Source organism: Lampetra fluviatilis, chromosome 63, assembly GCF_964198595.1.
Source record: "Lampetra fluviatilis chromosome 63, kcLamFluv1.1, whole genome shotgun sequence".
Taxonomy (NCBI): Eukaryota; Metazoa; Chordata; class Hyperoartia; order Petromyzontiformes; family Petromyzontidae; genus Lampetra; species Lampetra fluviatilis.
In genome coordinates, this window is record NC_136337.1 from 2,866,960 (window position 1) to 2,878,694 (window position 11,735).

Below are 11,735 nucleotides of genomic sequence, written 5' to 3' on the forward strand. Positions count from 1 at the left end.
AGCCATGCCCCCAACCATGCCACCAACCATCACCCCAGCCATGTTCCCATCCATGCCCCCAAACTTCACCCCAACCATCACCCCATCCATTTCCCCAAACCATCACCCCAACCATGCCCCCATCCATGCCCCCAAACCATCACCCCAGCCATGCTCTTTGTCATATGCCCTCAAAGCGTACCGCCAGCCATGCCACAAGCCGGCAGACCTCTTCCTATTCCGGCAGATCTCGTCCGCAAACCTCTTCCCATTCCGGCGGACGTCTTCTCATTCTGGAAGACGTCTTCTAATTCCGGAAGATGCCTTCTAATCCCGGAAGACGTCTTCTAATCCTGGAAGACGTCTTCTACAGAAGACATCTTCTAATCCTGGAAGACGTCTTCTACGGAAGATGTCTTCTAATTCCGGAAAATGCCTTCTAATCCCGGAAGACGTCTTCTAATCCCGGAAGACGTCTTCTTATCCCGGAAGATGTCTTCTAATTCCGGAAGATGCCTTCTAATCCCGGAAGACGTCTTCTAATCCCGGAAGACGTCTTCTAATCTCGGAAGATGTCTTCTAATTCCGGAAGACGTCTTCTAATCCCGGAAGACGTCTTCTAATCCCGGAAGACGTCTTCTAATCCCGGAAGATGTCTTCTAATTCCGGAAGATGTCTTCTAATCCCGGAAGACGTCTTCCATGTGACAGCGTCCAAGTTTATTCCAGAAGACGCCGGGCTACAGTCCACACGCGTTCCTACGTCCTGCGCGGTATGGACTCTGTTTCGTCGCGTTTGTCTACGATTATGTGAAGGTGTCCCTGGCCCTCCCCTAGGTCGACTCGACCACCTCAAACGAGTTACCCGGGTGTGGCGTATAAAACGTCGCCGCTCGGGAGAGACAAAGGCGGCCGGGCGTGGTGCTGGCTACCCACAACCCCCCGCTCGCTTGTCGGCCTTCGTAGGTGCTGCCCGCTCACAGCACTTGGCCCGACAGTCTGATTTAAGGGAGGATCTTCTTGGTTCTTTCGGTAAAGTCACGTAGAAGGGAAGTAATAAAATAATAAAAACAAAACGTAATAAAATAATATAATTCTCACGACGTTTTTTTTTCATTCTTCACCTGAGGACGGCTGCTTGCGTTGTGGCCGAAACGTCGTGAGAATTTATTATTTTATTACGTTTTGTTTTTATTATTTTATTACTTCCCTTCTACGTGACTTTACCGAAAGAACCAAGAAGATGAATCCCTGCAGTCACGAAAGCTTTAAATCGAAATTTAAGGGAGGATCTTCGTCTTTTATACTCAATATATGATGTTAACCATCGTGTGTGCGCTAACTCGCGTTGCCTAGGCCGAGCTGACGCCTACAACCTAAACGTTGACGACAACAAGCCGAGCCCGATAGAATGATGGCTTTAATCTAAGTTGTCTTGTGCTTGGTTCTTTCGGTAAAATCACGTAGAAGGGAAATAATAAAATAATAAAAAACATAAAATAATTCTCACGACGTTTCATCACCTGAGGACGGCTGCTTGCGTTGTGGCCGAAACGTCGTGAGAATTATTTTATAATGTTTTATTTTTATTATTTTATTATTTCTCTTCTACGTGACTTTACCGAAAGAACCAAGAAGATGAATCACTTTAAGATGTTTTCTTGTTCATGTTTTTGGTTTGTTGCGGTTGCACCCGATTCAAGAGCCGAATGGCTCACAGGGCTATACCTAATAAATGAAACTGATACTTAACACCCAGCTTACCCTCCCCAGCTACTCCCTAACAACCAACGCTTTAGGCAAGGGGTGGGGAACCTTTTTTCTGCCAAGGGCCATTTGGATATTTATAACATCATTCGCGGGGCCATACAAAATTATCAACTTAAAAATTTGCCCATTATATTTGGTCAAACATTTAATTCACTCACCCCCTAATGCGATGGCTCGAACTGCTTCTCTTTGGTGAGGCGTGTGATGTCAGCTGGTATTGATGATGTTGCTGCTACTCGCAACTGCTTTTCCAGGTTTGCTCCTAGATTTGTTGAATTTCGAGTCCCGCCTGCGGTTGCCTTGGCAGGGCCAGAGACCAAATGATTTCGCGGGCCTCACACGGCCCACAGGCCGGACGTCCCCCGCCCCTGCTTTAGGCCCACCACCCTACCTCTTAACACGGCCTATCCGTCAGCCCTGACTCCCTACGTCGCTTTACCCCACGGCTGACCGCTCTGCTCATCCCCCGCTCAGGAGGCCTGCCCCACTCTCAGAGGACCCCCCCCAGCCATGTCGCAGCGGTGGGCCGTGCGCGCCGGCGACCAGGCCCTGCTCTTGTGGGCCGCGCCCGTACCGCCCGAGGCAGTGGCGGAGGCCGTCGAGGAGCTCCGGTCAGCGGTGGGGCCTCGGGGGGCCGTGGCCGTGGAGAACGTGGACATGCTGGCCCAGTGTGAGCAAGCCGACGCACGCCAGACCGGGGGGGTGTCCTGTGCTGCGTATATCGAGACCAGGAGAAAGATTTCCACCCCCCGACCCAAACGCCGTGTAGCCTGAAAAAGCGGATGGGCGATGTGGAACCATCGCCGCTTGGGAGACAACATTGGAGGCTGAGTCTACCTAGGGGAGACCCAGGACTTGTTCGGTTAATAGTCACCGGTGTTTGCCGTCAGCGGGAAACCAAACTCTAGTCGCCGGGTTCGTAGCGCAGCGTGCTAACCACTACACTACCCAGTTTAACACGTAGGCTTTCGCGACCAACAGGTCTGGCTATTGCCTGATGAAGCTAGTTGTAATTACTTGCGAAACGTCGTACTCAGATTTTAAATGTTGTGGCTTGGCTCTCCAACACACCGGTGTGCTGTACTCGTGACGGATTGGCACGTTCTGTTTACGTGGCAACCCTTACTATTTACGCAATCTAACCCAAAAAACCTCTTATCCACTACACTACCACTTCCCATACGTATATATACTCTCACACGCATACACACATAGTACAGTATCAAGGTGCTATCATGGCCAAAGATGTTGATGCCACTAACCCTTCAAAAAGTGTTATACCGTCAGCCAGATCTCTACTGCACAGCTCATATGCTGCCTTCAAGATCTGCCCTGACAGTATCCCATTACCTGGCCTTGGACTCGCATAGAGATCCATAGACTCACACCGAGACCTATAGATCTGCTCTCCCACCATCTGCTCATAGGCCTCCTCTTACTTACCCCCTTGGGGATTGTCTGTCACGGCAATTGGCCCTGATTTTCACAAACACACTCGAACACATACCCCACCACACACAGTATCGATAATAAACCCTTAGTAGAAAGTCTTAAAGACATGCATGCATTGGCCGTTTTAAATACAACTGTACGTACCCGCAAGTGAACGTAGTACATGTGGGGAAAAAGTCACGAGCAACTGCAGACATACTCTTTGTTATGAGAAATGAGCTGTTCACCGGGTGAAGTCAATGGCCTGACTGCAGATCACAAGCGTCTGATTGGCGCTTGCGACGTTTCGGCCACAACGCAAACAGCCGTCCTAGGGGGGGGAGACCAGGTCGGAGAGACAGCGTCTGAATGAAGCAACTGCAGACATACTCTTTGTTATGACCTGAGGACGGCTGCTTGCATTGTGGCCGAAACGTCGTGAGAATTATTTTATTATGTTTTATTTTTATTATTTTATTATTTCCCTTCTACGTGACTTTACCGAAAGAACCAAGAAGATGAATCTCTGCAGTCACGAAAGCTTTAAATCGAAATTTTTAGTTATTTTCATTTATTATTATTTTATTATTATTTTTTTACCTACGTGACTTTACCGAAAAACCTAAGAGTATGTCCCTGCAGTCACGAAAGCTTCAAATCGAAAAATTCTGTGACAGTTGCGAGTTCGCAAAGCAGAGCTGCTGATGAGCCCTGGGCTGGCGGTGTCTCACGAAGCTCCGTTGTCTCCCTCGTCTCCCTGCGTAGCGGGACATGAGGCGTCGCGGTTTGACGTGGCACTGGCCGGGGTGCTGCCGGGCTCTGTGCTGGTGCACGGGGAGGAGACGCTGGCGGAACTGGCCAGGGTCCTCAAGCCTGGGGGGACGCTGCAGCTGGCGCAGCCGATAGCGACGCGCGGTAACGCACGCGCTGCCACGACCACTCGGGCACCGCCATCACCGCCACCCTCACCATTAAGGCATCGTTACCGGAAATGATTTTGACGCGCAGTAACGCACGCGCTGCCACGACCACCCACCCACCGCAACCATCACCGCCATCCTCACCATTAAGGCATCGTTACCAGAAATTATAGCAGCGTGCGGTAACGTACGTGCTGCCACGACCACCCACGCACCACAACCACCACCGGCACACTCACTGTTAAGGCATCGTTACCAGAAATGATTTCGACACGCGGTAACGGACACGCTTCCACGACCATCCACGCACCACCCTCAGCACCACAACGTTGTAGCCATCATCACCACCACCATCCTTGTCATCACCGGTAAGCCATCATCACGAGCAACAACAACAACCACATTACATCTTCTTGGTTCTTTCGGTAAAGTCACGTAGAAGGGAAATAATAAAATAAATATAACATAATAAAATTTCATTCTCACGACGTTTCGGCCACAACACAAGCACTGTCTTTCCGACAGCCCTGTTCTTCACCTGAGGACGGCTGCTTGTGTTGTGGCCGAAACGTCGTGATAATTTTATTTTATTATGTTTTATTTTATTATTTTTTATTATTTCCCTTCTACTGTATGTGACTTTACCGAAAGAACCAAGAAGATGAATCCCTGCAGTCACGAAAGCTTTAAATCGAAATTTAACCACATTACAGTTATACAGAGCCTTTCAAGATCAAGATCCCACAAATCACTTCGCAGTCTAATATGAATAATATAACTAATTATAAATAACAGTAAGTTACATAAATGCATCAATCAAGAGATTCAAATAAGATAGATAAAAAGCTCCCCTTTCACCAACCCATGCCGACAGGCGTGGTGAAGTATGACCAAACAATTCCTGTGACCGACACAGCTGGAGGAGGCCTTCTTCCAGCGCGAGAGTTGACACATTGTTGCAAACTAAGCTGAGCGTCGCTCACTGTGTGGCCTGCATGGCCTTCCCCTCCATCCACAGACGGCGTAGCGGCTGTGCGGACCGCCACTCGGCTGGCCTCTGCTCTCAAGCTCGCGGGACTGGTGGACGTGTCGGAGGTCAGTGCTTTCACTCCTCGCAGAGTCTCGGCTGACCAATCCCCATCTAAGACGTCCACTCACGGGGCCCGCGTCTCGCTGGGCGTGCGTCTCTTGCCCAGGTCGCCTCTGAGCCGCTGTCCGCCGAGGATGTGAAGGCGGCGATGGAGCTGCTGACCCCTGACCTCTCGGGGTCGCTGCTGCGTGGCCGTGTGACGGCACGCAAGCCGCAGTTCGAGGTCGGTTCGAGTTCTCGGCTCACGCTGGGCGCAGGCACGCGCGCTGGTACGAACCCCGCGCCCATCGGTGAGACCTACACATTCATTCTTTGGTTCTTTCGGTAAAGTGACGTGTGAAGATAAAATAATAAATTAAATTAAAAACTAGCATGCGACGTTTCGATTGCAACACAAGCAATCGTCATCAGGTACAAATTAAATAGAAACACAAATCTTGTATACTTAGAAATGTAATGTAATACAACAGAGAGTCGGATAACATAACAGTCAACACCCTCTCTGTTGTATTACATTACATTTCTAAGTATACTAAATTTGTGTTTATATTTAATTTATACCTGATGACGATTGCTTGTGTTGCAATCGAAACGCCGTATGCTAGTATTTAATTAAATTTATTATTTTATCTTTATACGTCACTTTACCGAAAGAACCAAAGAATAATTCCTGCAGTCACGAAAGCTCCAAATTAAGACCTACACATCCCAGGGTGGGGCCTCCTCAGTCGTATTTCCCCCACAGCGAGCCACATGACAAAGCGAGCGCATGCTGGCAGGCCACGTGGTGTCGTAGTGTCGCGTGTAGAAACTTCATGACATCACGCGGAGTGGTAATGTCCGTGTATGTGACCACTAATCTGCATCGCTTGGGGTTCTTGGCTTGATCTTTTCTCACTTTCACGTCCCAAACCTGAATGTCTTTGCAGCTTTCTCATCTGTTAGCTCTCGTTTTTCTTACATCACGCGGTAATGCATCGCTTAAAGTTTCTACTCGCATTGCTCAAATGGGATGAAACATAGCATTCAACGCCCACTCACTGCAAAAACCTGGCAGGACGCTTTCTTGGGTAAACGAGTGAAATACTGATAATAATAATAACTGGGTCACGTGATTTTGTGAGTATGTGTTTTTGTGTGTGTGTGTCCATGTGTGTGACATGTCCGTGTGCGTGTGGTCTGTTGCCTGCTGTGAAGACAAGCCAAGCAAGGTTGACCCCAAGGCAGCAGCTGTATGGGCCCTCTCTGCAAACGACATGGGCGACGATGACATTGTAAGGCAGATACTGACGTGTAAATAGCGACTAAGATCCCCTGTGCACTGGCATGAAGACGATTAACATAACACAATAATTTTCGATTTAAAGCTTTCGTGACTGCAGGGATTAATCTTCTTGGTTCTTTCGGTAAAGTCACGTAGAAGGGAAATAATAAAATAATTAAAGACAGCTGTCTCCCCGACAGACCTGGTCTTCACCTGAGGACGGCTGCTTGCGTTGTGGCCGAAACGTCGTGAGAATTATTTTATAATGTTTTATTAGTATTATTTTATTATTTCCCTTCTACGTGACTTTACCGAAAGAACCAAGAAGATAACACAATAAGTTATGTTAATCCTCTTCCTCGTGTGGCTGATGTTCACGGACAGCAACGGCCATAATTTGACATTGAGGAGGTTAATGAGTCAGACGATTGCTTCAGGAGTAGCGGAAGTGGTCCATTGGTGTGATGGAGCCTCGTTCATAGTTGTGAATTTGGCATGAAGTCATTATATATTTTATGGTTTTGCTTTGGGTGGTGACCATGTTCTCCGCACACTGACAGTAGAGATTTTACTGGCAGGAACGAAGTGAACCAGCCTACAATAGATTATATCGTCCGTCCGTCCGATGTCCGATTAGGTGTAGCAACATCGCCCCCTACTGCAAACACTTGGCAGGACCCTACAAAAACCTTTAGACTCAGTGAGGCTTTCCCTTATAATTCCCTGAGATAGTTTTTAATTAAAACATTTTAATTAAAAATTAACTCACAGCGGCCTAAAGCCTACAGCTAGGCCTAAAGCCTAGAACTAGGCCTCAAACTCTCCCTTCGTATCGTACCCCCGCCATTTCATTTTATTATAGCCTTTCATTTGTTCGTTCCTACCAGCCCACCCCGCAGGGACCTGTTTATTTTCCTGTTTGTGCATCATCGTCGAGTATCTGCTGATACCATGGTTTGTGTGCGGATGCGGTTCAGGGTTTTGTGGCCCCATGACCATCATGCAATTTCGAAGCCAGGGATCTTCCCCGTCAATTCTTTCACGTGGAGGCGTTTGTGACTTCCATTTGGCTTTACGAGCTTCATGTGAAGTGTCGAAGTCATGCTGGCAGGATGTCACGGAACAGACCCAGGTTTTATGGGTTAAAATGATTGGCAGATGCACCACCTGTATGTATGCAAGTACGTTGAACTTCTTTCGCACCGTACATAGACAACCATGCTAATCGGAGGTGCGGGGGAAGAACAACAAACCAAACACGAAAATAAGTTATAACCACCAGCCTCCTTCACAAGCCTCATCCAACACACTGTTCAGATTTCCACCACTTACGTTGGCCATGCTTCTGTGTGTGCCGCACACAAGACAAATACAAAGATCCCCCCCATAGCCTTAAAATACTCTTGGGGCAAGTGCTGTTAGCGAGCACCTATGAAGGCCGACACGGCACACGAGGGGGTGGGTGGCCAGCACCACATCTGGCCGCCTTAGTCTCCCCAGTGCTGATGTTTATACATCACACCAGATACTCATTAGAGGCTGAGTCGACCTAGGGGGGGGGGCCCAGGACCGGTTAAGATAATCCTCACTGGAGTTGGCTGTGAGCAGGACTCGAACTCGGGATGCCGGGTTCGTAGCGCAGCGCGCTAACCACTGGGCCACCGCTCCTCACACGCACAGGCCACTCGCTGTCACACACGCGTGTGTATCCCGTGCACCTCGCTGCGTCCTCATGTCCCCGTGCGTCGCGCCCACAGGAGCTCATCGACTCAGATCAGCTGCTGGAGGAGGAGGATCTGAGGCGGCCGGATCCCTCGGAGCTCAAGGCGCCGAGCTGCGGGCCCGGCAAGAAGCGAGCCTGCAAGAACTGGTGACGCAAGCACGCACGGGGAGGGCGAAGGGGATGCACATTACATGGCTAATACGCTTCAGTCTCATGAACAGAAGTACGTGTCTGCAGCCTTTTTGTCAACCCACTGCCGTGTGAATTGTTCCTGGCAATCTTCACCGGCAACACAAACAGCTCTGGGCAACTGTCGCAACTGGGTATGGCGATGGCAGAGGGCAATGGAGTTGTGTGGTGCAACGAATGTTACAATCGGCTGCGATCTGAGTGGAAGTTCCTATCCGATTCGCCTACTAGGGGGAGCAGCGATCAGATTTGTCCACACTCGGGCGGCTATATTTTCACGATGGGGAAGATCTTCTTGGTTCTTTCGGTAAAGTCACGTAGAATGGAAATAATAAAATAATAAAACATAATAAAATAATATGCAAATTATTTTGTCAAGGCGCTCTTCCCCCCTCCATCCCAGCTTAAATAGACGCTCCAAGCCTGGGGTGTGTCATTCAGACTCTGTCTTCTCGACAGACCTGTTCTCCACCTGAGGACGGCTGCTTGCGTTGTGGCCGAAACGTCGTGAGAATTATTTTATAATGTTTTATTTTTATTATTTTATTATTTCCATTCTACGTGACTTTACCGAAAGAACCAAGAAGATGAATCCCTGCAGTCACGAAGCTTTAAATCGAAATTTAATGGGGAAGATGTTGCGGCAACCGTTGCCAGTGATGATTGCCGGCTGAAAATTCCTATTCAATTGCCCCCCCGTGTACCGTTGAATTTAGTTAATCCAATGCCGACTGATAAATCCAAGCACGTTTTTTTTTATTTTACCAGGTAAAGCCCACAGAGCTATTTGCTCTATTTCAGAAACGACCTGGCCACAAATGATAGCTCAACGAAGTGCCTTATCAAGTGGAAATGTATAGCAGCCATATACTCTCAAGCGCATGTTTCCAAATGTGGAGGGAAAAACCCGAGGACCCGGATAAAAATCCACGTGACCAGGCGGAGAACACGCAAACTCCAAATATACAGGAGTCCGGGTCGGGTTGAAACCCACGACCTCCTGCACACCAGGCGAGGGAGATAACATGTAGACTAGCGAGGAGGCTGTCGACCGTCGACTAAGCTTCGCCGCAGCTGTCACGCACAATCTTGCCTGCCCGCGCATGTCACACCGTGAGCGTGCGCGCAAAGTCTTCGTGTCATTCTCGAATGTGACCACAAGCGCTGGCGCCGCTGTCTGTGTCCCCCCCCGTCCCCCCGCAACCGACAGCTCGTGTGGCCTGGCTGAGGAGTTGGAGCAGGAGGCGACCAAACAGAAGCCGGCGCTGCCCAAGTCGTCCTGTGGCAGCGTACGTGAGCACCAACTGCTGGCATTTCCACACACATGATGTGGCGCAATCACGTCTCTCACACATGCTGCGTTGCGCAGCCACGTCACACACACACTGCATCGCACGGTCACGTCACGCATACACAGTGTCGCGCAGTCAGGTCACACAGCATAGAGCAGTCACGTCGCACACACACACAGCATCGTGCAGTCACGTCAGTCAAGTTACACACACAGTGTCGCGCAGTCACGTCAGTCAAGTTACACACACAGTGTCGCGCAGTCACGTCAGTCAAGTTACACACACAGTGTCGCGCAGTCACGTCAGTCAAGTTACACACACAGTGTCGCGCAGTCACGTCACACAGCATAGTGCCAATCACGTCACACACATTGTCGCGCGCTGGCAGCAGACACACACAACATCGCATGGCAATATCATGTTTGTGACCCAGGTTACATCCTGGCCGCATTGTACTGTGACAGCGCACACGTACACACCGTCTTGTACATTCATGTTACACACCCACGTACACACAGATGCATCGCGACACCGAGTTGCGACAAGTTGCGAGGGAGCGAATTGTCTCGATAATTTTCCCCACCCCCCCCCCCCACGTGGGTGTGCAGTGCTACCTGGGCGATGCCTTCAGGTGTGCAGGCTGCCCCTACCTGGGCATGCCGCCCTTCAAGCCCGGAGAGAAGGTGTCACTCTCCACTCGCCAGCTCACGCCGGACGTCTGACCCGTCTCCCAGGCTCGGCCACCAACCACTTCATCTACCTTGCGACTGACTGCCTCGCCCTCTCTCCGTCAAAGAAATATGTCAACTGATTTGCTGCAGCGTCTTGAGAGCGTGGTCGATATTTAAACGCGATGAGATTCCAAATCGAATTTCATCAAGTCGCAAAGAGATCCATAGACCAGCACAGAGACTCATAGAATTATGTAGAGGCTTGCATAGAGACCTACAGGCTCCTTGTCCCTAGTGTGATATAAGTCTGGGTTGAGCATTTTTTTTTCTCTCGCTGCGGACATCTTTAGGAGTTGCATTGGCTACTAAAAACTTCTCTCTTCTAAACTAAACTATTTTTACGTTACCAGGTTTAGAGTATTTGGCTGCGGTACATTTCCACATGATAGGTCGCTTTGTTGAGCTATCATTTGTGGCTTCTGAAAAAGAGCTACATGGCTCTGTGGGCCTCACCTGGTAAAATAAAACAGTTTAGGTAAGCCCACTGAGCGATACAGCTCTTTTTACAGGTAGGAACAACAGTTCCACACTGCCCACCAGGGATTATTTGTCTGTCGTGCATAGCCACGCCCTCGATTTGTATTTCATAGAGCGCTTCGGGCGGGCTCAGCACCACGTGACGCGCCGCCCCACGCAGCTTGCGCCGCGTGACACGGATCGCACGAATGCGCCGTCCAACCAAGTTCCTACCTGCCCACTCCGAAGGAACGCGTTTTAGACATGACCCAGCCACAAATGATAGCTCAACAAAGTTGTTCAGCCAAACGCTGAATATGACCAACTCTTATCACATGTTCACCGATTTCGTCCAGCGTCTCGAAATGTGATCACGTTTGGACGGGAATATAATTGCACATTGTGTTGTTAGTGGACCCAGCTGTGTTTCCTACCCCAGCTCCCGGCTATGCACCGGGGTTCCCCAAATGCCGGTCCCCACGCAAACGCCTTGGAAAATATTATCGAGTTCACCAGATCGGCGAATATTTCGAATGCAAGTTATTTCGTTACAAGGCCCGACGCTCGCTACATACTTTGCACGTCATGTAAAAAGTGCCGACTCAAATAAAATAGAAATCTTGAATGCGTGTGTTTGTGCATGTTTGTGGCTCGTACGGGTGAGTGGTGAATTCTAGATTTGAAGTTTTCGTCACGCAAGTGAAAATAATAACATAAAATAAAAAAAATGAAAACTACTAAATTTAATCACGTTTCGGGCGCAACACAAGCGTCCTTCATCAGGTGGAGACCACCACAGCGAAAACAATCTCTGAAGTATGCCAAAGAGATGGTTGTAACAAGGGATTACCCTATATAGCTGGGGGGGGGCAGGGTGAGTGTGGGGGCGGG

General features: G+C 49.4%; 1 protein-coding gene across 1 annotated transcript; it reads left to right on the forward strand.

The window, feature by feature from the left end:
- Positions 1-702: 702 nt before the first annotated feature.
- On the forward strand, positions 703-11,473 carry CIAPIN1 (cytokine induced apoptosis inhibitor 1). Its single transcript, XM_078882111.1, has 9 exons — positions 703-751; positions 2,223-2,418; positions 3,945-4,094; positions 5,118-5,194; positions 5,296-5,479; positions 6,387-6,463; positions 8,211-8,323; positions 9,576-9,654; positions 10,266-11,473. Exons 2-9 carry the CDS (start codon positions 2,259-2,261, stop codon positions 10,377-10,379), a joined length of 954 nt encoding a protein of 317 aa, XP_078738237.1. The 5' UTR covers positions 703-751; positions 2,223-2,258; the 3' UTR covers positions 10,380-11,473.
- The last annotated feature ends 262 nt before the right edge of the window (positions 11,474-11,735 follow it).